This window comes from Nomascus leucogenys, chromosome 8, assembly GCF_006542625.1.
Source record: "Nomascus leucogenys isolate Asia chromosome 8, Asia_NLE_v1, whole genome shotgun sequence".
NCBI lineage: Eukaryota > Metazoa > Chordata > Mammalia > Primates > Hylobatidae > Nomascus > Nomascus leucogenys.
In genome coordinates this window covers 77,564,792-77,590,321 of record NC_044388.1, presented here as the reverse complement: position 1 = coordinate 77,590,321, position 25,530 = coordinate 77,564,792, and the positions used below count along the sequence as shown (strand labels likewise).

The 25,530-nt window shown below is 48.9% G+C and overlaps 1 protein-coding gene across 3 annotated transcripts in view; it reads right to left on the bottom strand.

Moving 5' to 3' along the window:
* Positions 1-735: 735 nt before the first annotated feature.
* The window catches only part of FBXO10 (F-box protein 10), a 65,713-nt gene continuing 40,918 nt past the window's right edge, over positions 736-25,530 (bottom strand). For 2 of the 3 annotated variants that reach the window (XM_030817448.1, XM_030817449.1), the window contains 8 exons: positions 21,878-22,027; positions 19,097-19,233; positions 15,137-15,207; positions 12,685-12,837; positions 11,429-11,698; positions 8,081-8,394; positions 5,722-5,903; positions 736-2,554 (listed from right to left, as the gene is read on the bottom strand). In XM_030817448.1, coding sequence (XP_030673308.1) covers positions 2,380-2,554; positions 5,722-5,903; positions 8,081-8,394; positions 11,429-11,698; positions 12,685-12,837; positions 15,137-15,207; positions 19,097-19,233; positions 21,878-22,027 — 1,452 coding nt within the window. In that variant the 3' untranslated portion in view covers positions 736-2,379. The remainder of the gene's footprint in view (positions 2,555-5,721; positions 5,904-8,080; positions 8,395-11,428; positions 11,699-12,684; positions 12,838-15,136; positions 15,208-19,096; positions 19,234-21,877; positions 22,028-25,530) is intronic. The other variant, XR_004031385.1, reaches the window with a different exon arrangement.

Here is a 25,530-nt window from a genome sequence, read left to right as displayed (position 1 = left end):
AAAAAAATAGAAAAATTAGCCAGGCGTGGTGGCGCATGCCTGTAGTCCCAGCTGCTCAGGAGGCTGAGGTGGGAGGATCACCTGAGTAAGCCTGGGGAGGTCAAGGCTGCGATGAACCATGATCACACCACTGCACTCCAGCCTGGGCAACAGAGTGAGATCCCATTTCAAAAAGAAAAAAAGAAATCTGAATAAACTATGGACTTTAGTTAATAATGTACCAGTACTAGTTTATGAATTTTTACAAATGTACACTGACAGCATAAGATGTTAATAACATGGAAACTCGGGGAGTAGCAAGGGTGATATGGGAATTGTAGTAATCATCTGTCTGCTCAATTTTTCTGCATATTTAAAACTTCTAAAAATTAAGTAGATTTAAAGAAAAAAGTACTAACTTCTCAGGTGACATATGGATATAGCAAAAATTCTAAGATGCTGAGTAAGTGAAGTTGGGCAAGTATGCTCCCGGGCCTGAGGTCCCTAAGCTGACAGTCCAGTGATCCCCGGGGATGGCCTGTTTCTGTTGTCTTCACAGAGCCCCACTGGGCACGCAGGCAGGAGTGGAATTATAGCCCGATTGAGCCCTTCAGCCCTATATCTGGAACTGTCACAGGAACGAGCTGACCCAACAAGATGGCCCCAGGATTCTCCTCTCCTTCAGAGGAAACAGTGCTGGGCCTGGCCAGCTGGGAGCCCCAGTATATGCCCAGACCAAGGAAAAGCTTCCAAAGGTGCCTTTTTTAAAATATAGAACTTTATTTTGGTTACTGAGGTTTTTGTTACTGTTGGTTCACAGAAAAGTCATTTCTTAGAAAATAGTAAAGGCAGCATTTTGTACAGCGACTCACATTGGGGCCACCAAACAAGTGCAAAGGACAGTGCCAGGGATAGAAGAGGCCAGCACTCTTGTGCCCAGAGTTCTCAGGGAGAACCCAGTGCTCCTGGCTCCCCCTACCCCCTCCCACCCCACCCAACAGAGCAGCACCTAGGGCCAATAGAACCAGCCATGCAGCCAAGTGCACAACAGTGACCCCAGCAGGCTGGTGAAGGCCCTACAGGAAAGGCCGAGTGGGAGGGGATTGTTCAGGCTGAGCTGGCCCTGCATCCAGCCCCCTTCCTCAAGCAGTGGGGTCTGAGCTCGCCTGGCTTTGGGACTTGGACATATTCACAGTACAGTTCAGTAATGTCCTCTGGGAGCTGGCCTTCCTCTCCTCACTCAGGCCACTAATCCTACCCCAGCCCCAGGCTGGGATCTGGGGACACACAGTCAGATGTGGCCCTACTTACAGGGAGCACACAGGTAAGTGGGGGGTCAGGCTATGGACCCAGATAGCTCCAGGACAAGGCAGAAAGTGCTCAGTACCCTGAGGGAGCAGAGAAGGGCCACTGAGGCCCAGAGGGGGAAAGAGGGCAGGGAGAGCTATGTGGAGATGGCAGTGTCTCGGCTAAACCTTGAGGAACGAGGACACGGAGATGGAGAAGGGCATGCCAGGAGGAGGGAAGAGCATGAGCCAAGGCACAGAGTGGGGAGGCTTGGGAGGGTCAGTAAAGGCCGGCGTTCATCCATGAGAACACAGGTGCGAACGAGAGGCCCAGGTACCCCCATCTGAACAGGCTGGTGCTCAGGAGGGGCGGCTGGTGTGGGCATGCTCACATGGGGTTTGAATCCTCCTGCATTTGGGAGCTCTCTGGGGATGGAGTAGAGCCTCGTGCATCCCTGCCCACCCAGCCTAGCACCTGCCTGCATGCTGCAGCCCCACCTGTTTCAGCGTGTCCCTCTGTCATCCCTGGGGCAGCCTTTCCTTGGGGCGTCCAGTTGCTCCCAGGTCCTTCCTCCCTCCCAGGTCCATGTCCAAGTTCTCAAGTCAACCAAACAACTCCTCCAGCCTCCAGAGACAGCTGGGAGGGTGTGGTGGGGTCCCTGGAGGGATTGAGAGGGAGACAGGTCTAGCAAAGGGGAAAATTCTGGAGCAGTTGTCTCTCTCCACCTCACTAGAATCACTTCCCGCCATCAGAAGTAAATCTGCTCTTTCCTGAGAAGAGTCTGGGTTTGGTGTGTGCAAAACACGGTTCCTTAGAACTCAGAGAAAATCCTGACCAAAAGCTTCAGCATTTGAGCTTCCCCAGCTCTTCACAATCTTTATAGACTCTGAGTGACTGGAAACCCACCAGCTTCTATCCCTTCTCCTTGAAAAACATTGCCCACTTTCTTCTTGCTATGGGCTGTGGAGCTGAAGTGTTCTGGAGGTACCGTGTTTTGGAGGCCTGGGACCCATTTGTTCCCGGGGGAGGGGGGCGGAATCTTCTCAGGCACTATTTCCACCTTAGCTCCTCTAAGCATCCATCCGGGCTTGGCCCTGAAGCAGGTCTGTGTCCTCACAGGATGGTGCAGAAGACACTGCGGTTGCTGTGGTAACCACCTTCCACCCGTGCTGTGATCCTTGTTGCCATGGCCGTCACCTTCTGCCCATTGTGGGCTGCCGAGGGGCGTCTGAGAGAGTTTTCGAGGTGGGGCCGTGCTGGTGGGTTCACCAGGCGCCACGTATCAGACCTGGAGGCGCAAAACGAAAGTCAGTGAACTTCTGAAGGGTGTGCAGTGCTGGCTGAATGCCCTGCACAATCTTAACTTTGATTCCAGATCGGTGGATCCAGGTGTTTAAATCTGGGTATAGGTTTTATCTTCCAGTTTAGTGTTAGTCCAAAGAGGTGGGATGTTGAGAAACTAGGGGCAAAAGCCCTGCATTCCACATCCAGCTCTGCCTTCAACTCTGCATGTAGCCTTGGACAAGGTCCCTCTATAGGCCTCAATTTTCCCACTTTGACACAGGGTCTCACTCTGTTGCCCAGGCTGGGGTGCAGTGGCATGATTATGGCTCACTGCAGCCTCAACCTCCTGGGCTCAAGCGATCTCCCACCTCAGCCTCCCAAAGTGCTGGGATTATAGGCTTGAGCCACTGCACCCAGCCGATTTCCCCACTTTAAATAAGGATCTGGATAAGATCATAGGGTGGTTGTTGTGAGACACGGTCTCATTATGTTGCCCAAGCTGGTCTTAAACTCCTGGGCTCAAGTGATCCTCCTGCCTCAGCTTCCCGAGTAGCTGGGATTACAGGTGTGTGCCACGGTGTCCAGCTTTTCCTCTTTCATTTCTTTTCAGCTCTATGACCACAAATGTTTATAGAAGCTTTATTCATAATCACCAAAAACTAGAAAGTACCTAAATACCCTTCTGCTGATGAGTGAATAAACTGTGCGGTGCACCCGTACAGGGGAAGACTACTCAGCAATCAAAAGGAATGAATGCCTTACATGCAACACCATGAATGAATCTCCAGCATCTTAGGCTAAGTGAAAGAAGCCAGACTCAAAAGACTACAGACTGCAAGATTTCTGGGGTTTTTGTTTTTACTTTAATTTTTTAATTTTTTTTTTTTTTTTTTCCCGAGACGGAGTCTTGCTCTGTCACCCAGGCTGGAGTGCAGTAGTGTGATCTGGGTTCACTGCAACCTCTTCCTCCCAGGTTCAAGTGATTCTCCTGGCTTAGCCTCCCGAGTGGCTGGGACTACAATTGCATGCCATGACGCCCAGCTAATTTTTGTATTTTTAGTAGAGATGGGGTTTCACCATGTTGGCCAGGCTGGTCTTGAAATCCCGACCTCAGGTGATCCACCCACCTTGGCCTCCCAAAGTGCTAGGATTACAGGCATGAGCCACCGCACCCAGCCACGATTTCTTTTATATGACATTTGGGAAAATGCAAATCTATGGGGGATAGAAGTTGGTGGGTTTCCAGTCACCCAAACTCTTGTAGAGAGCATGGAGGGCCAGGGAAAATAGAATGATAGTGAAGCTGTGGTCAGAGTTTTCTGATGCTTGAGTTACAAGGAACCAACTTTACACACTAAGTCTCCATTTGCTTAAGGCAACACATCGTCTTATATGTATTTTTATGATAATGATGTTACAATGAAAGGACTGGAAAGGTGTGGAGGGAATCAGAGGTTGGCTACTAGCATGTGAGTAAAAAGGCCTAAGCTATGTTGGGAGGACTGTATGTATTTGAGTTTGGCAGCAGGGGAGCACTACTGAAAAGGACTGATGAAATGAAAGGCTGGAAAAGACAATTAGGACCTCAGGGTAGACAGCAGACAATACCAGAGCTGGCATTGGCAAAGTCTGGGCTGTATCCTGTACCCTGGGGTCTCCAAAGGGGAGGAGGAGGTGGATCCCAGGGAGTCCACAATATAATCCGCTGGGATGTGCGAAGAAAATACTAGAATTTCAGTTTTTTTAAACTTTATACTTTAAATTTTCTGTTTTGGGGATAGTTTATAATGTAAATAATATACTGCTAGAATACACACATTAAGTTATAAATAGGTATACCGGTGAGGTGTGGTGGCTCACACCTGTAATCTCAGTACTTTGGGAGGCCAAGGCGGGTGGATCACCTGAGGTCAGGAGTTCGAGACCAACCTGGCCAACATGGCAAAACCCCGTCTCTACTAAAAACACAAAAATCAGCTGGGAGTGGTGGTGGATGCCTGTAATCCCAGCTGCTCAGGAGGCTGAGGCAGGAGGATCGCTTGAACCTCGGAGGAAGAGGTTGCAGTGAGCTGAGATTGCACCACTGCACTGCAGCCTGGCAACACAGCAAGACTTGGTCTCTAAATAAATAAATAGGTATACCTACATCAGGGGGTTTCTTCAAAGAATATTTTTTCCCAAGAGTGTGTATAATACAAAAAGTATGGAGATCCTTACTACAGAACATGAAGATCCATGAGAGGTTTTTAACCATGGATGTGATGTGACCAGAGCTCTCCTTAGAAAGATTAACTTGGCGGGATACATGGGACAACCTCCAGAGTGGAGCAGGGGGTGGCCACAGGCAGGGAGACTGACAGGAGGCTGCTGCAGGGGGACAGGTGACATTGGCGGTGCAGGAGTGATCCCAACTACAGCAAATATCAGTATGATTTTACAACCAGAATGGGAAAGCGAAAGCACGGACCAATCAGAACACAGCCCAAGCAGAAGCAACTGGAACAGCTATGCATTGCAGTAACACAGGTGGTACAGGTCAGGTTGAGAGGTGCTGAGACCTGAATTAGGATGGCGGCAGTTGGGGAAGAGGAGGTGCCGGAAAAGGGAAGATTTCAGAAGCAGAATCAACAAGACCTGGTGACTGACTGGACATCTTCGCATTAGGGAGAAAAAGGGAGCAGAAGTTTTGTTGTCAGAACACTGAGTGGATGGTGATGTCGCTGAAATGGGGAACGTGAAAGGACAGAGAGGTTTGAGGAAGATGGGTAGCGGCAATTGTGATACACTGAGGCAGAGTGACTAAAGGACAGCAGCAGCATCAACTAACATTTTTACAACCCCTCAGATTCAGCCAGGTTGTGTGATCTTATTAAATGGATTTTACTAAGGCTTAAAGATGTGAGTAAGTTGCCCAAGGTCACACAGCCAGTAACCCGCAGAGCTGAGATTTGAAACCACGTACCCCTGACTCTTGAAAAGCTTGTTCCCTCCTGGGGAGTCATTAGCCTGGGCCTGACATACAGCCAGGCACAGGCCTTTTTCTGACTGAAGTTGACAGCTGGCAGGGTTGCAGGGAGCCCGGGCAGCCACGATCCCTGGGTGTGGGCCTGGCTTCTTCAGGGAGCTTACTGTGGCTCTAGAGGACTGGTTCAGGCAACCCCAAGCACTCACTTTTTCTTGAAGACCAGGAACTTGTTGTTTTGCATGACGCATTCTCGGTTGTTTGAGATCTGCTGAAAGATGGTCTTACTGGTTTTGCCCTGGAAGATGATGTTTTCCTGCACCAGGGCCTTGGCACGGCCCCGCACTGCGATGCCGTAGGCCCGGAACGAGTGGATCCGGTTCTTTATTACCTGGGAGAGGCAGCCAGAGATTGTCACACCTCAGGGATTCACAGACTGAGTGGGAGAGCTGGGCAAGTGAATTATCAGTTCTAAAACCGAGAGGCAGGAACACGCTGGGCAGGTCAGTGAAGAGCCTATAAGCTCAAAGAAGGGCACCAAGAACAGCTGGGGGAGCCAGGGAAGGCTTCCTGGAAGAGGTGATAGGTAAGTTGTAGGCATTTATCAGATGCAGAACAGGGAGAGCTGTTGCAGGAAGGAGAAACAATATACAGAGGCCTAGCAGAGAGGGGAGGTAGCGTCAGAAGTCAGGGCCACTGGCAACCCAACTGAGACAAAAGTGTGTCCCTCTCTCCCTTCCTCTGCTCCCGCAGTGCTCAGAGGCAAAGCCCCAGCATTCTTTACTCTTTGCCTAAAGTCACTAACCCATGAAGCTGCAGAACTGTAAAGAGGCTTTAGGCGACCCAGCAATCCCACTACTGGATGTCTACCTAAAGGAAAAAAAGTCATATGCACATGCATATTGATAGCAGGACAATTCACAATTGCAAAAATATGCAACCAACCTAACTGCCCATCAGCCAAAGAGTGGATAAAGAAATGTGGTATAGGCTGGGTGCAGTGGCTCACACCTGTAATCCCAGCACTTTGGGAGGCTGAGGCGGGTGGATCATCTGAGGTCAGGAGTTTGAGACCAGCCTGACCAACATGGTGTCTCTACTAAAAATACAAAATTAGCTGGGCATGGTGGCACATGCCTATAATCCCAGCTACTTGGGAGGCTGGCAGGAGAATGGCTTGAACCCGGGAGGTGGAGGTTGCAATGAGCTGAGATCATGCCATTGCACTCCAGCCTGGGCAACAAGAGAGAAACTCTTGTGGTATATATATACCACAGAATACTACTCAGCCATAAAACAGAATGAAATAACAGCCTTTGCAGCAACTTGGATGGACTTGGAGGCCATTATTCTAAGAGAAGTAACTCAGGAATGGAAAACCAAATATTCTATGTCCTTACTTGCTCACTACTTATAAGTGGGAGCTATGCTATGAGGATGAAAAGGCATAAGGATGATATAATGGACTTTGGTGACTCGGGGGGAAGGGTGGGAGCAGGGTGAGGGATAAAAGACTATATATTGGGTACAGTGTACACTGCTTGAGTGACAGGGGCACCAAAATCTCAGAATTCACCACTAAAGAACTTATCCATATAACCAAAAGCCACCTGTACCTCAAAAACTGTTGAACTAAAAATAAAAATAGAGCCTTTGGGATCATAATTCCATAAGGGCAGGAACAAGATCTGTTTGGCTCCACAATGAAACAGGGCTCTGCATAGAAAGGTGCTCGGAGCTCAGTCTGGTCGGGAGACAGATAGGCAAAGGAAGAGATACCAAGCCCTGTGGAGGGTGCTCTGTGAGGACCAAGCCCTGTGGAGGGTGCTCTGTGGGGACCAAGCCCTGTGGAGGGTGCTCTGTGGGGACCAAGCCCTGTGGAGGGTGCTCTGTGGGGACCAAGCCCTGTGGAGGGTGCTCTGTGGGGACCAAGCCCTGTGGAGGGTGCTCTGTGGGGACCAAGCCCTGTGGAGGGTGCTCTGTGGGGACCAAGCCCTGTGGAGAGTGCTCTGTGAGGTAGGTGTGGGCAAAAGCACCAGACAAGGGGTACCTCAAACAGCCTGGGGTGGGGGGCTCAGGGACTCTTCCTGAACAAAGACACAGCTAAGCAGCAGGACTGCAGCGCAAGGGGGGCAGGGGGGCAGGGGTATGAGGGGTATACAGGGGAGAGTGTATGCAAAGGCCTCAAGGCAGGATCTCTCTCCTCATTAAGCAGCTACTGTACACCAGGCACTGTGCATGATTATTCTGTTAAGGAAAGAGAGCTGAAATAGTCCTGACCTTGACCCGGAGATCATGAAGATACCTCGGGAGGCTCCCAACACCATGACAAGGATGTGACACCCCATCCCTGGCTTCCTGCTGGTGAGCCCTTGTTCATCCTCAGGACTCAGTTCCCTCCTGTGGGAAGTCCCACCCACATTTCCCAGGCTGAGTCCTGGCAGGAGGGATACTGTCCCTTGCAGTGCTGAGTGATTACGGTTCTGTTCTCAGCAGAGGCCACGAGGACTGTCCCAGGGTTGTGCCCTGTGTGGGCATCACACTTCACACGCATGCAGACATACTCACTTTAGTGTCGGACCTGGGCAGCAGCTGCAGCCCGCTGCCCCGGTTGCCAATGATATCGTTTTCAATGACGACGGTGCTGTCACCCTTGGTGATAATGCCGTGGCCTCTGTTGTCATAGATGCCATTGCCCCGGAGCTCCACTTTGCACTGGGCCTCAACCTTGACCCCACTTTGCCGGTTGCAGGAGATGCTGTTGTTGGCCACTCGGGTGGGCTGGCTGCTCTGGGCCACAGTAATGCCTCTGTCCCCATTCGCGTGGATCACATTGGTGATGACATGCAGTGCCTCGCTGCTCTGGACATAGAGTCCTGAGGCTATGGGTGGAGGGGTTGGAAAGCACAGGGGGTCCCAGGGTCAGCCCTGACACCACCAGTCAGGAAAAGCCTTCCCTGAATTGTGCACTCCAAGAGAAGGGAGTGGAGAAGAAGAGGTACCAACACTCAGAAACAACCCTCTAGTTTGTATCTTCCAAGCTGATGAAACAGCAGGAGGAAATCCAGGTGCATCAACAAAACTCTGGTTCTTCTGCATGAAGTCCTTATTCAGTGTAGCCAGGGAAACATGATGTGAGAAGGCTCCTCTGGCCTGAGATCCCACCGTGTGCTTGAATGCCTCCTGCACCACCGCCATCCTACTGCCACTTACACCTCCCTGACGGGGTGCTCACTACCGCCTCAAGGCTGCTCACTCCCCCTCTGGACAGGCAGATCTACTCGTTAGAGGGTTTTGCTTTGCTCTCCTTCCTACACTAAGCTGGAATCCTCCCTACTGTTTGGGGAAATTTTCTTTTTTTTTTTTGAGACAGAGTCTCGCTCTGTCGCCCAGGCTGGAGTGCAGTGGGGCCATCTCGGCTCACTGCAAGCTCCGCCTCCCAGGTTCCACCATTCTCCTGCCCCAGCCTCCCAAGTAGCTGGGACTACAGGCGCCCTCCACCACGCCTGGCAATTTTTTTGTATTTTTAGTAGAGACGGGGTTTCACTGTGTTAGCCAGGATGGTCTTGATCTCCTGACCTCGTGATCCGCCCACCTCAGCCTCCCAAAGTGCCGGGATTACAGGCGTGAGCCACCATGCCGGGCCAGAAATTTTCTTCTTAATGTAAATTCTGTAATTTTGGAGTACAAAAACTTACTAAGCGAGTAATATGTGTCAAAAATGTGTTTGAAATTTAGGAAAGGAAAACTGACGCTTGGGGTTGTGTGTACTTAAGAGACACTAGGTACATGAGGAGAAAAGCCCCAAGTCAGCAGGATTAGAGCCCCACGGCTTGTCAGGAAAAGAAAGCAGGGCAGCCAGAGCCGGGGGCGAGGAGGGGAGGGCTCTGCAGTAGGTCCCTCTGCCCACCACAGCAGCAACAAGGGTTGGGGCAGTGCTGGGGGAGGTTGTGTGCAGGACGATGACTGGGGCCCTGCAGCAGTGTCTGGAGCCATGAGCCTGCAAGCTCAAATCTCTTGGTGGCACCAGCCTGTTGCTTCTCTGGCTTGGTTGAGAACAACAAAAATAAGTATTTGTGAACGTAGGTGGCTTTGCCTGTCGTACTGGACAGACAGCATGGCCACATGGAGGAAACTCTGACCTGGGAGGGGACAGAACTCATTTTCCGAATAAGTGGGTTGGGGCTGCTGGTTATCCATCTCCCTGTCCTCTACCACTACCAGAAGCAAGTGCTTACCAGGCCCAGGAATCTTTTATAATTTAATTTTGTTTTAGAGACAGGGTCTTGCTCTATTGCCCAGGCAGTAGTGCAGTGGCACCATCATAGCTCACTGCAACCTCAAACTCTGAGTCCTGAGCTCAAGCATCCTCCTACTTCAGCCTCCCTAGTAGTTGGAACTACAGGCATGTACCACCATGCCCAGCTAATCTGAAAAAAAATTTTTTTCTCAGTAGAGATTGAGGTCTCTCTATGTTGCCTAGGCTGGTCTTGAACTCCTAAACTCAAGCGATCCTCCTGCCTTGGCCTCTCAAAGCGTTAGGGTTACAGGTGTGAGCCACTGCATCTAGCCCAGGAATCTGTTCTTAATAAGACTTCCTCCATTTCCCGACCCACCCATCCATCCTACCCTCCAACCCCCACCCCATAGTGAGTTTGATAATCAGCTAGCTTTGGGAGCCCTGGAGTTAGATGAACTACACAGTATTTTTTTTTTTTTAATTCAAGAAATATCAAACATCTTCTACCATCTTTTTTTTTTTTTTTTTTTTTAAGACAGGGTCTTGCTTCTGAGCTCTGAGCACCTAGAGTACAGTGGTACAATCACACCTCACTGCAGCCTTGAACTCCTGGGCTCAAGCGATCCTCCTGCCTCCTGAGTAGCTGGGACCACAGGCACATGCCACCAGATCCAGCTAATTTTTCTTTTTCTTCTCCTTTTTTTTTTTTTTTTTTTTTTTTTTTTTTTTGTAGAAACCAGTCTTGTTATGTTGCCCAGGCGGGTCTTGAACACCTGGCCTCAAGCAATACCCCCCCCCCCCACCCCCCATCTAGGCCTCCTAAAGTCCTGGGATTACAGGCTTGATCCCTGGCACCTGGCTTCCATTTTTCATCAGGTTTAGGATAACATGGATTTAAAACACTTTTATTTTCTGTCTCTCTAAGAAGGAAAACTCACTGCCAATTAAACCATGATATGTGAGAGATGTTAAATTGTGAGAAATGTATCCCAGAGTTGATTAAAAGTGTGTGTGCCAGAGGTGGGATTTGGTACTGCAGGGACAGGCGCACTGAGCTGGGTGGGCTTCAGTTCTTTGTCTCAAGTTCATGGCCTATCAGTGTTGATGAAACAGCCACAGAAATAAATACAGCCGTGAGGCCTCATAAGTGCCAGTGGGGATGGGGAGGGCCCAGTTCAAAGGAGGAAGGAATGAAGGGGGATATTCACAGCAGGTTTTGAAGTTCAAGTTAGTTTGGGACATGTGGATGGGAGAAACGGCATGAGTGAGGTCAGCAGGTTAGGAAGCAGGAAAGAATGGATTCAAGTTTAATGAGTAATACAGGGGGATTGGGGATCAGGCTGAAGAAGTGGCTGATGAGGCCTGAGGGCAAGTTGGGATCAGTCTGCAGAAGGCCCTGCCTGGCGGCCGCACCGTCTCAAAAATAAGGAGCACCTCTGCCCGGCCGCCCCACTGTCTGGGAAGTGAGGAGCACCTCTGCCTGGCCGCTGTGTAACCCTCCAAGTGTGAAGTGGCAACCTTGTGTGTGATCTTTCTGCCCTCCCCAGGTTTGCATCTTTGACATTAAAGTTTACTTTTAAATTTAAATTAAATTAAAAGTTTTAAATTGGAGGAAAAAAAAAGACAGTGGGGAGCCATGGAAGGTTCTTGAGCAGGGGCGGAGGGGGTGCACTCACCTCCATTGTGATTAATACTGTTAGACTCGACAAGAGCTATGGTGATGGGCCGGCGCAGTGGGTCGTCCTCTTTCTCCAGCTCCGTCTCCCAGAGGATGGCGTCCCCATCCTCGCTGAAGTTCTCTTGAGCCCTGTGGCCTCGAGGTAACTCGCTGGAGCCATCCTTCTGGCTAAATACTGCCACTCCATACAGGCCATTGTAGCTGACGTGGTTGCTGGTGACATGGGGGAGGCTGGACGACATCATCCACACACCACAGCCCTTGTTAGCTGGGACAGTGAGAGGAGCTGGTCACTGACACTGAGCTCAGGTGAAGTGGCACCTGAGTCTCCCTGAGAGGGGAAGCAAAAGCCACTGGCCTGGGAGAGAGTCCCTGACTTGCTAATGACCTCGGACAAGCCACTTGATGGCTCTAGCCGCAGACTTCACCTTCACACAAGAGAGGTCATCAGGATCAGGTGAACCTCACAAGCTCGGCTCATTCCACACAGTGTGAAAGTGCTTTGAGGACTGTCAGGGCCACATGTCCACATTAGAAGCACATAAGCCCACAGTGACAGTGCCAAGGGGGCACCAATCCCTCCCTGCATAGGAGGCATCCTCAGTTAGAATCCCAGCCCTACCACTTCCCAGCTGTGAGACCCTGAGCAGGTTACCAGACCTCTCTCTGTCCCTCAGTTTTCTCATCTTTCAAATGGGGTTAATAACTGTGCCTCCTTCAGAAGGCAGTCATGAGGATTAAATGTGATCGTGCATAGAAAGGGCCAAGTAGAGAGGTGGGCCTGAGTCATCTTTACTATTATCACTGTATTATTAGAGCTAGAGTCCAGACAGATTAAGGCTCTGCCCAAAGTCACTGCGTGAGTGAGAAGAGTTTTCTTCCTGTGATTATCTTGGTTTCCCATTATATTTTCAGTTCTCTGGATCAAAAGAAAGGATAAGAGGAGTTAGATGCACATGAACCAGGGCCGAAATGGTCCTGTCCTTAAGACATGATACAGCTCCTATCTTTTGCTATTTTAAAAGGGGATAAAGCCTTTGGCTTTGCTAACACCTCGGGGTCAGTCTGGACTACAACGTGATTTATAAGAGGCTCTTTGTTCTGAGAGGGCCTGGGTGACTGTGGCCTGAGAGTGCCTGTTCAGATGAGGTCTTTGAGGCACAGGGAAAGGCAGTGACCTTCTCAGGACCCACAAGCTGGAGATGGAACCTGGGCTTCCTGCCTCCCCGGCTGGGTTGGGAACAAGCTCCTCACCGTAGATGGTATTTCCTTCTATGAGGCCTTTGCCTTCGTCTCCCACAACCACACCATCTGAATAGCCAAAGCAGATGAGGTTACTCCTGAGAACAGGGATCCCTCCACGGCGGATATCCACACCTCCCCACTGATTCTCACGGATGACATTTTCTATGGAGAGAAGCAGAAAAGAAGGTCAGTACCCAAGGGCCAGCTCCAGTGCTGGCAAATAGGACTTGGACAGTTTTGATCAAGGCTACTCCAGACCAGGAGGCCCTGGCCTTACCCTGCCAGCAATTAGCACTGTAAATCTTGTCTGCTGTCTGATGTTTCAGGGACTTATCTGCTGACTCCTTTCCCCAAGGGCAAGGCTTGTGTCTATCTTGTGCACTCCTATCTCCCCGGCACCTACTATACCCAATGGCCTTGAGGACTGATGATTAAAAATGAACTAGTTTTGGCCAGGCATGGTGGCTCATGCCTGTAATCCCCGTACTTTGGGAAGCCAAGGCGGGTAGATCACTTGAGCCCAGGAGTTCCAGATCATCCTGGGCAAAATGGTGAAACCCTGTCTCCACAAAAAAATACAAAAAAAATTAGCCAAGTGTGGTGGTGTGCACCTATAGTCCCAGCTTCTTAGGAGGCTGGGTGGGAGGATCACTTGAACCCTGGAGGTCAGGGCTGCAGTGGGCTATGATCGCACCACTGCACTCCGGCCTGGATGACAGACTGAGACCCTGCCTCAAAAAAAAGAATAAACTAGCTTTGGTGAGTGACACTGGTGTCCAAAAAACCAACCAAACAAACAAAAAGGAAACAAAACAAAGAATAGGCCAGGTGCGGTGGCTCATGCCTGTAATCCCAGCACTTTGGGAGGCTGAGGCGGGCGGATCACCTGAGGTCGGGAGTTCGAGACCAGCCTGACCAACATGGAGAAACCCCATCTCTACTAAAAATACAAAATTGGGCGTGGTGGCACATGCCTGTAATCCCAGCTACTCGGGAGCCTGAGGCAGGAGAATAACTTGAACCTGGGAGGCGGAGGTTGCAGTGAGCTGAGATCGTGCCATTGCACTCCAGCCTGGGCAACAAGAGTGAATGAAACTCCGTCTCAAAAAAAAAAAAAAAAAAAAGAATAAAGTGGCTTTAGAGTCCTCAGAGGCAGAATGTGGCCATTTACCCACAAGCCTGTGAGAAGGCGCTAGCCTCGCCTGTCCTTCTCAGCCTCAGCTCTGAACTCTGACCACACCCATCCCCTCCTCCTCCTGGGAGCCACCATCTCTCTGGGGTAGGTGAAAGAGTCACAGGTCAGAAGGGTAGTCCATGACACTGCTGCTCCAACACTGGCAGGGAAGACGCAGCCTCCTGGGACTGAGGCGCAATGGCTGCAATGGCTCAGGAGTCTCTGTGTGACTGGCCTCTTCCTGTCTCCATGCCCCCACTGCAGGCCCCTTGCACACGACACTTCAGTCCCACAAGCGATGTCCACTCGGCCATGCCAGGTCTGTTCTCATAGGCAGCCCTACACGGAAAGTTCTTTCCCAGCTCCTCCAGCCACTCCCACTCAGGGTGTGGTTTCCTTGTCACCTTCTCAGAGGGCTGCCCTGACCACACAATTCCAAATGCCCACCCAGTCCCTCTTTTGCCTTAATTATCCATAGAGCACTTGTCACCCTCAGATAGGATGTTTTTTGCTTATATATGTAGGCTTTTATTTATTTATTCGCTTCCTCTCCTAAAATGTCAGTGGCTGACAGCCTCGTTCACTGCTGTACCTGTAGCTCCTGGAACACGGCCTGTATACAACGCGTGATCAATCCATGTCTGATAAGTTCAGTCAGGGGGATTCCCTGGGCTAGTATTTGCGGAATCCCTTTCATATTCCAGGCCTGGCTCTGCTCTGTGCTGAGGCTACATTGATGTACCAGACAGACTTGACCCTTGTCTTGTGGAATTTACCGCTTTATAAAAGAGGAGACGGACACCACAAACCACTAAGAAATTAAGTCAAAGGCCCTAGAGAGGAGGCATCCTGGGTATAGTGTATCTGTGTACAATGGGGAAGTCAGGGAAGGCTTCCCTGAGGAAGTGACAGTTAAGCTAAGACCTAAAGGATAAGCAGGGGTTAGCCGGGCGGAGGTTTCCAGAGCAGGCAGAGGTCCGTACAAAGACCAAGAGGAGGGATTCGGACAGGTGGTTGGGCATCAGTGCTTCTGAAACTGTTCTGTGAGCCACCTGGTGAGGGCCTGTTGGCTCTGGGCCTGGAAGGAGCAGACACCCACTCTGTGTTAGGCCCTCCTGTAAGAAGCACAGCCACCATGCAGCTGGCGTCCCTGAGCTCCAGCCCACCAGTCAGAGAAAGAGGCCATAGTCTGTGGGGGTAAAGGAGCAGTGTGAGGTCCTGAAGCTGGGGGGTGATGCCAGGGGACCTTGGCCTGGCTGTCAGGTGCCAGGCAGTTCTCATCCGTACCTGTGATGAGGCCTTTGCCGTTCTCATTCACTGCTATGCCGGCAGCACGGCCCTTGAAGATGTGGTTCCCGCTAAAGTGGAAGGAGAACAACACAAAGGGGTGAGCCCAGGGCATCAATGTCATGCTTCCAGGAGACTGCCTTCTTTCGTGGAAACCCTGTCTCTACAAAAAATACAAAAAAAATTAGCCAGGTGTGGTGGTGTGCACCTGTAGTCCCAGCTTCTTGGGAGGCTGGGGTGGAGGATCACTTGAGCCTCCCTATGGCTCAAGTCCACAGGGGCATAAAAGCATTTCCTAAAGTCCTTTTATAAGCCAGGCATATAGAAATGTTTGTCACTGGGACAGCTTGACCAAAAACTAAACCCCCAACTATGCTATACACGCACAATGATATCCAGTTCACTGTAGCCTCACTTGACTGTCATCTACATATATACCCATGCATATATATATATACATTTTTTTTTTTTGAGGTCTTGCTCTGTTGCCCATGCTGGAGTACAGTGGCACAATCTCAGCTCACTGTAACCTCCACCTCCTGGGTTCAAGCAATGTTCGTGCCTCAGCCTGGATTACACGTGTGCACCACCACATCCAGCTAATTTTTTGTATTTTTTGTAGAGACGTGGTTTTGCTATGTTGCCCAGGCTGGTCTCGAACTCCTGGCCTCAAGTGACCCATCTGCCTCAGCCTCCTAAAGTGCTGGGATTACAGGCATGAGCCACCGCACCTGGCCTTATATGTATTTTATCCAACCATCAAATGTTTGAACCAGAAAATGTTTACAATTTTTTTGTTTGAGACATGGGTTCTCGCTGTGTTGCTCAGGCTAGCCTCAACCTCTTGCACTCAAGTGATCCTCCCACCTCAGCCTCCCAAGTAGCTGGGACTACCGGCGTGAGTAACTGAGTCCTGGCATATTTTTACTACAAATCTCACCTCCAGAAAGGATCCGTGGCCACCTGGAGAAACGTGTGTGTGTACACGGGGCAAGCAGAATAAAGATACAGGAGGGATGAGAAAACATTTAGAAGGGGACAGACCAGTGTACCAAGAGCCCAGGATGGGATATTAACTGCAGATGAGCACAGATTGAGTCCTGTGCTTCTTTGCATCCAAGGAAAAAAGATAAACATAATAGGTTATATAATTTTCTGTGGCAAAAATATATGCTATGGTTTGTCTCATCCAGGCCATTTCAGGGATCTTAAACTTCATTCTGTATCCTGCTCCAGACTCTTCTCTCTCATTGCAAAGAAACAAAGGAAAAAAGCACAACGTATTCTCTCAAGATGACTATGTTTTAAAAACCAGACACTGGTCTAATTATGATATTCCTCACCCAAAACTCTTTCATGGTTTCCCAGCATCCCCAAGGTAAAGCCCAGACTTTTCAGCTTGGTGTATTAGCTTCCTATTGTTACTATAACAAATTACCACAAACTTGGTGGCTTAAAACAATACAAATTTCTATCTTTCAGTTCAGGAGGTCAGAAGTTGAAAATGGGTTTCACGGGGCTAAAATCAAAGTGTCAGCAGACCTGTGTTCTATCTGGAGGCTCCAGGGGAGAATCCATTCCTCATCCTTTCCAGCTCCTAGAGGCCGCCTGCACTTCTTGGGCTGTGGCCTCATCACTCTGACCTCTGCTTCTGTCCTCACATCTCCTGCTGTCTTATTTTCTTTTTTATATTTATTTATTTATTGAAATGGAGTCTCGCTCTTGTCACCCAGGCTGGAGTGCAGTGGCACGATCTCGGCTCACTGCAACCTTCGCCTCCCGGGTTCAAGCGATTCTCCTGCCTCAGCCTCCCGAATAGCTGGGATTACAGGCACCTGCCACCACACCTGGCTATTTTTTGTATTTTTAGTAGAGATGGGGTTTCACCATGTTGGCCAGGCTGATCTCGAACTCCTGACCTCAAGTGATCTGCCCGCCTCGGCCTCCCAAAGTGTTGGGATTACAGGCATGAGCCACCGCGCCCGGCCCCTGCTCTCTTAATCTGATTCCCCTGCTTCCTTCTCATAAGGGCCTGTGGTTACACTGGGCCCACCTGTATCATCCAAAATAACCTCCTTCATCTTTCTCCGAAGTCCTTCACTCAATCAAATCTGCAAAGGTCCTCTTGCCTTGTAAGGCACCAATGCACAGGGTTCACAGACTAAGACATGGACATCCTTGGGGCCATTATTCTGTCTACGATGCTTGGCATTCAAGGTCCTCTGCCGTCCAGCAGCAACCTGCCTTTGCACCATCCCTCTGGTATCTCGTGTCCGAACACGCCACATTTCTCACCATTTTCTCAGACATACCCTGAATTTCACTGCCTCTGGCCCAGAATGCCTTTTCCCTGGCCATAAAATCCTATTTATCTTTCAAGCACAACTCGAATGTCAGCTCCCTGACATGCTCAGCTGAGATCACGGCTGAGTTCCTTGGTCAGTCTGCATGAATGCCTAGTAAAGTGCTCATTTTAGTGAGTCCTCCATCATGGCTGTGTGAGTGTGTGTCCATCTCCAGCATAAGACTGTCAACTCCACGGGGCAGGGACTGTTCTTGTCCATGTTGTCTATCACTGCCCCCTCATATAGAGTGGCTGGAATGTGTGTTCAATGAACAGCACACACACATACAAATACACACTGTTCTGTTCAGGCAATAATGCAGAAGAAGGGAGAAAGAGCTCTATGACCACTAATTGTTTTTAGTAAGCTGTCTGTAACACTGAAAAATAGGATTATATTCCAAAATTTTTGAACCAGCAATTAGGTCTGGTTCAAAAATTATGGCATATCAAAATACTGGAATACGGTGAAACTTTCCAAAGTGATGAATGTAAAGGCCATGCATGCAACAACATGGAGACAAAGTACCTATGGAATAATGCAGGGGGGAAAGCGCTCTGAATATACTTGCTGCCCATTAATGCCAGCTATTCTCCTAAAGCACAGACATAACTGTGCGAGTCTTCTGCTCAGAGCCTTTAATGAGTCCCCGCTGTGTAGACAGAATAGGCTCCCCCGCCTCAACTTGGTCTACGTAAGGCCTTCCTCATCTGGCCCAAGCCTTTCTTTCCATCATTCCTTTTCACTCTGCTGTGTGGCACAGATAGTCTGCCACAAGGACATCAAGGGTCATGCTGCAGTGACCACAGGGCCCAAGATATTCTGGGACCATCCCAATTTAAAATATTCTATAGCAGTGTCACACCATGTCAGATTTTTTCTCAAGCCACCGTGAACGGTTTGCTAACCCCTGAATCTGCTATGCCCTGCTGCCTTTGCTCATGCTGTTCCCGTTACTAGGAACATCCACTGACCCCTCCCTATCCCCATCTCCACGAGTCCAAGTCTTACCCATATTCCAAAGTCTGACTCTGATGCTACCTCCTAAATGAGGCCTTCCCACATCCTCCTAGTCAGAATGAGTCTCTCCTTCTGGTACCACTCTGACAGCATTTATCACAGTCTGCCCCATACTAGAGCTGGGATGGCAGACAGAGTCCCAGGACTGCCACTGCTGCCTCCCACCTATCACTTATATCAGTCCCTGACCACAGCACGCTTTCGTGCTGAGGCCAGGTGCAGCACCAGGATGTTCACACAGCACCCCTAGTCACCACTAGCAACTAACTGAAACTGTTAGGTGATCTAAAATCTCTGTTCCATCCCTGCCTTGGGGTACTTCTGTGCCCATTTCTCCAGGCTAGAGTAAGCTTCCAGGGAGCAGAGCCTGCCCAAGTTGGAAGTGCTCAGTAGTGACTGCCGAATAGAACAGCTACACAGAGTTAACTGGAAGGGCACATAAACACAAAAGCAGCTGTGTTACTGGGGTGGGATGATGAGTGAAGTCTCTTCTCTGCTTGCATCTGTACAGTTGTTTCCATAAAGAGTGTTTTCAAATGGAGGAGAGACAGGGAGGAGGTTAACAAAGATGAAGGAGGGAAACAGCAGCACACACCTCACAACAGGGTTTCCGTGGTATAGGATGTAAATGCCAGCCTCCTTATTGGAAAAGATTTGATTGTTCCGGATGATGCCTTTCCCATTGCCAAGGACGACAATGCCAGAGCGAAGGCCATGGTGGATCTGGTTACACTGCAAGTGAAAATGAGACACCACAGAAGCCAGATCAGACATGTCAGCGAGAAGCAGAGTGCCCAACTGCCACCCACACCTCCACAGTGGGATGAACACAGTGGAAAAAATGACATCACTGTAAGATCCCTAGCCCATGACAAAGGGAACGGGTCATGCTGTCGCCCTGCCTTTCCTGCACCAGTACACACATCAAAACTTGTAAGGAAGACTATGAAGATTGGAGTCTTCGCTGCCCAGCCTCTTAGGAGGGCTCTTGGTCTTCGCCTGCAAGGCAGGCTACTGAAAGTTTCAGAGCCTCCAATAAGTCCCCTAAACACATAATCATTTGGGCAGGCCATAACCTCTAGGGTCCAGGGAGGCCATCTCTTGGGGAAAGGCGGCACCCCAGTGCAACCAAATGTTGGCCAACTGCAATCCTAAAGGGGCCACATCCAGAGAGGGGTCAGAGTCGTTTGACTTCTAGTCCTTTCTCATTTAGGGAGGGCCAGTGGAAGATGCAGACACTGGGGGTCCAAGCTGTCCCATGGGGCATAAGGTCTTAGAAGGTGTATGAGCTACAGGATGCCAAGAGATAACTTTTTTTTTTGGTAGAGACAGGGTTTTGCTTTGTTGCCCAGGCTGGTCTTGAACTCCTGGCCTCCAGTGATCCTCCCATCTTGGCCTCCCAAAGTGCTGGGATTACAGGTGTGAGCCACCACACCCAGCAAGATATTCATTTCTAATATCTCTTTGTGCGAATGGGAAAACAGGCCCAGGATTATATAGTACATTTGTGGAAGAGCCAGATCTGAAATCTAGTTTTTCTCTTTCCCATTCCAGTTAGTTGCTTTTGCACAGTCACTTAATATTTTTAGATTAGAATAATAATAAAATTATCTCACTCTAATTGTTAATTTATAGCTGAAGTCCAATTCTATACTTTGTAAATTGGGAAGTTAGCTGTATCTCTTCCAAAATAATTTCGCAGAAATAAAGTTCTAGTTGGCTTTAAAGTGTTTCGTGTGCAAACTCTCCTTATTCTTACTCTTTCCAGATTTTTCCTGAAGGATTCGGCAGGCTCATCAGGGTAACCACTGCCTAGGAGAAGTCCCGCACAGGGCCGAAGAGCTCCAAAAGGAGTATGCAGCGGTGTTTCCATCCCTACACCCTTTCACAACACCGGGACTAAAATGTACCACTCCCTTCCCCCTCCACCTGCTGTCCCTCTGTCCTCAGAAGGGCAAACCCCTCATCTCTCTAGCCAGAGGGGCAATAATTTCCTAAGCCAAGGTCATGCATCAACCACCAGCTGCATGGCAGAAACACAGTGAGGGGAAGGGGTTGGCAGGAGACACTGGCTAGCTGTGTGTATTTTTTCTTTTTTTGAGACAGGGTCTCGCTCTGTTGCCCAGGCTAGAGTGCAGTGGCACAATCATGGCTCACGACCATGTCATAGTTATGGCAGCCATGACCTCCCAGCCTCAAGCAATCCTCCCACCTCCCACCTCCGCCTCCCAAGTATTTGGGACGACAGGTGTGAGCTACCATGCCCAGCTTATTTTTACAATTTTTTGTAGAGACAGGGTCTTGCTGTGTTGCCCAGGCTGGTCTTAAACTCCTGGACTCAAGTGATCTTCCTGCCTTGGCCTCCCAAAGTGCTGAGATTACAGGCATGAGCCACTGTACGCAGCCTTCTCTCTGTATCTTTATGGGCAGTCAAGATATGATGGGTTCAGCATTACCCGTGAGTCAGACTGCCTGGATTCAAATCCCAGCTCTGTCACTAGGTGTGGGACTTTGGGCAGGATCCTCTGCCTCTTTGTGCTCTATATCTTTACTATAAAATAGGGATAATAATAATTCTTCACAGAGTTCTGTTAAGCATTAAATGATAAGTAAATATCTACAAAGTGCTTAAAAAAGTATCCAGCATATAATAAGCATTATGCATTAATGGTGGCTATTATTTTTTCAAGCCCATAAAAAGTCTGTTACATTTCCCAACTTCTGGGAAATCTGTCTCTCAGTGTGCATGTAACAAAATTTCTCCCATACCCCATAAATCTGTGTAAAAACAAAACAAAAAACCCCCAAACCCCAAACCTGCTTCTCAGGAAGAGCCAGAGCAGAAAAGGAGCTGGTCTCTCGTGTCACTGGCCACATACTCTAGCATTTTAAGTGGTTTTCACACTGGTAGAAAATCAAACTCAATATGCCCTCACAATAACCACAAAACAATCTTCACAACTAAATATCCGAAATGTCCTTTTACACAAATGAATAAACTAACTTGGTGGGGTTCGCTGCTGTTGTTTTTGTTTGTTTTTGGATCCAAGTGTCATCAGGGCAGACATCACTCTCTTTATCCTTATCAAACTTAAAGCCAACCACAGCATATGAGGGCTGAGGGCCCTGTGAGGTTTCCCTGTGTTTCTGGTCCTCCTCCTTATTAACGGGGAGATGACCAGAAAATGACTTGTCTAAAGTCACTGCTAATACACAGAGAGAGACACAGAGTCACAAGGACACGCAGAGGACAGAGCAGGAGCCACCTGCAAACAGGAAGCACGTAAATATAAGAGGGCAACGTGGATTTAAATATCCTCACAAATGGTTTCTGAAAACCAAGCGTCACCCTGAACAGGGAACGAACACAAAGTACCAGTATGAGTGGATTGGACTTTTTCCGGATGTCTACACCAGCCTCTGCATTGTGGTAAATGTTGTTGCCGGCAATCAAGCCACCGCCCTCCAAGCGAAGAAAGATGCCTGACGCTCGGCAGCGGTAAATGTCGTTCCTGAGCATGATGATCTAAGCAGAAAAGAGAAAGCCATTTATTTTCCTGTTACAAATATTTTTTTAGAAACCACTGAGGGAACATCTGAGTCTTTTCCTCACCACCTGATCCATGCAATTTACCCCATAGGCAAGAGAAACGCCTCAGTGCTGGCACAGCCACACTCCCACTGTGTGCTCCCAGGACACAGCCATCTCCAGGCCCTACCTGGCTTTGCCCTGCAGGCTCCTTAGCAGTCTCACATTGGTTCTTTTTTTTTTTTTTTTTTTTGCTCTTGCTCTGTTGCCCAGGCTGGAGTGCAGTGGCACGATCTCGGCTTACTGCAAGCTCTGCCTCCCAGGCTCAAGTGATCCTCCCACCTCAGCCTCCCAAACAGCTGGGGCTACAGGCTAATTTTTGAATTTTTGTTTATTTTTATTTTTACTATGGATGTGGGCTGGAGTAATTTTGTTTTTAATTTTTCTATTTTTTGTAGAGATGGAATCTCACTATGTTGCCCAGGCTGGTCTGGAACTCTTGGGCTCAAGCAATCCTCCCACCTTGGCCTCCCAAACTGCTGGCATTACAGGCATGAGCCACCACACCTGGCCTACATTGGTCCTTTAACTAAAACCTGGACCAAAGCTTGGCCCTGTGCTCTATATTCAGAACTTGCAAGCAGCACAGCTGGATGATGGGATAGAAAGGACACTTAGGGAAAGATGGGATTGAGTGGTCTTCAAACTCTACATGCACTAAGTTTGCATGAAGATCTCCCCAGGGGTCAAGGGTGCAGCCACTTTTAATGAAATAAAGTTCCAGGTTCACCACTTCCAATGCACCTTCACTAAAATCCACCTGTCTGAGACGGCATGGACAGTAAGGTTAACACACAGGTTCTCCTCTCCCACCTTCCCTTCCACTTTATAAAACAAAGGCCTGTTCTTGTACATCCTAAATCTTTCATGGTCTATCACCCTGGGGTGGAAAACTACTGAGACTCCAAATGAAGGGATGATTAGAAATATCGGTATAACAAAGCCTCCTTCAAACAAGGTACCATAACCCAGCAACCTGCTAATAAAGGGATATATTTCCAATTACATTTTCTTTTTATATTTAATAAGCACAGTTGTCTCCCCATGTCTGTGGGTTCTGCATCCATGGATTCAACCAACTGTGGATTGAATATACATTATTAAAAATAATAAATAATAAAATTGAAAAACAGGCCAGGTGCGGTGGCTCACGTCTGTAATCTCAGCACTTTGGGAGGCCGAGGTGGGCGGATCACTTGAGGTCAGGAGTTTGAGACCAGCCTGGCCAACATGGTGAAACCTCGTTTCCACTAAAAATACAAAAATTAGCCAGGCGTGGTGGCAGATGCCTGTAGTCCCAGCTACTCAGGAGGCTAAGGCAGGAGAATCTCTTGAATCAGGGAGGCAGAGGTTGCAGTGAGCCGAGATTGTGCCACTGTATTCCAGCCTGGGTGACAGAGGGAGACTCTATCTCAAAAATAAAATAAAATAAAATTAAAAAAAAAAAACAACAGTATAGGCCGGACGTGTTGGCTCATGCCTGTAATCCCAGCACTTTGGGAGGCTGAGGCGGGCGATCACCTGAGGTCAGGAGTTTGAGACCAGCCTGGCCAACATGGTGAAACCCCATCTCTACTAAAAATACAAAAAATTAGCTGGGCGTGGTGGCTCATGCCTGTAGTTCCAGCTACTTGGGAGGCTGGGGCAGGAGCATCGCTTGAACCCGGGAGGCAGAGGTTGCAGTGAGCTGAGATCACACCTTTGTACTCCAGCCTGGGCTAAACAGTGGAGACTCCGTCTCAAAAAAAAAAAAAAAAAAAAAAAAAAAAACCCAACAAACAAAAAAACAGTAGAAGAGCTATTTACATAGCATTTGCATCGTATTGGGTATTATAAGTAATCTAGAGATTACTGAAGTGTGGGAGGATGTGTGCAGGTTAGGTGCAAATAATACATCATTTTATATAAGAGATTTGAGCATCTGTGGATTTTAGTATCCTGGAACCAAGCCCCCACAGATACCAAGGCATGATAATATATAAAAAATCTGGAATACATCTATCTATGCTGTCTTAAACAATTATAGATAAATAATAAAATACATTATTATAAATTGTGTACTACTAATAATATATCGCATTAGGATAAAATTCTGTGAAGACTAAAGTAGAACAAGAGTACAAATTGTTAAGGTTTCAGCTTCTGCTTAGGATGGAGAAAGTAGAAAGAAGATAATATACACAAATATAGCCTTTCTAGAACCCATCAGTGCTGAGGCTGCTGGACAACCGGCTAGCCTGAATGCTACAAAAAGACAGGCGCCTCCAAGGAGACAAGGCCTGAGCACTTCCCTGCTGAATGCAGGGCTGCATGTGTCACACAAGCCAGTAAGAACTCAGCTAACATTTTCAATGCACTGTTAAAGACCAGCTGTGAACTACTGTGAGTGCAGAAACTCTGGAGTAGCTGCACCTGTTCACTTCTCTGTGGCCTTCACTAGGTGCTCATGGAGAAAACTGGGGGCAGATGAGACTGGAGACAGCACTCTCCTGATGCAGGCTGGGGACAAAAGTGAGAGAGGCATTAAGCCCCTCTTGTGTTCTTTGCCCCTAACCTTCTTACAGAACAAACCGTATACACGGAGAAACAGGGGGAAAACACTCTATCTCTGGGGATGTTGGGAGCAAAGTGACTTAGGCCCAGATCATCAGAGGTCCCCTAGTGCTGGGGGTGGAGCCAGGGTCACCGAAAAAGTCCACAGACACAGCACCTACCTAGACTAAGGATGACCCAGGACAGGAGAGAAACACTGCCATCGTGTAGGGTGACAAATAATGGCAGTCTACTGCTGGGGGGAGGGCAAGAGCAGCGGGAGACCGCCTCTGAGGAACGGGTGCAAAGGAAGACCTGAAGCGGAGAAAACTAGCACGAGGTAATGCTGGAGAGAGCTGAAGCCTACCGGACGCTGAGGATAATCCTATCATCACCATAATTCAAACGGGCTCAGCTCCTAACTAGATTGATCCTCTAAAACCAAGGCAAAAGAAGGGGTGTGCGCATTTCCAAACTAAATACTACGGACCTCAGTCCCCACTGTCCTACATGAAATATCTGACTTCCAACTAAAATTTATGACACATAAAGAAGAAAATCACAGTCGGTGACACTTTTTTCTTTTTTTTTTGGAGACAGTCTTGCTCTGTCACCCAGGCTGTAGCACAGTGGCACGACCTTGGCTTTCACTGCAACCTCCACCTCCTGGGTTCAAGCAATTCTCCTGCCTCAGCCTCCCGAGTAGCTGGGACTACAGGTGCCCACTACCATGCCTGGCTATTTTTTTTTTTTTTTGTATTTTAATAGAGACGGGGTTTCACTGTATTGCCCAGGCTGGTCTCGAACTCCTGAGCTCAGGCAATCTGCCCGCCTCGGCTTCCCAAAGTGCTAGGATTACAGGCTTGAGTCACAGCACCCAGCCGACACTTTTCTTCTTGGAGCCTCAA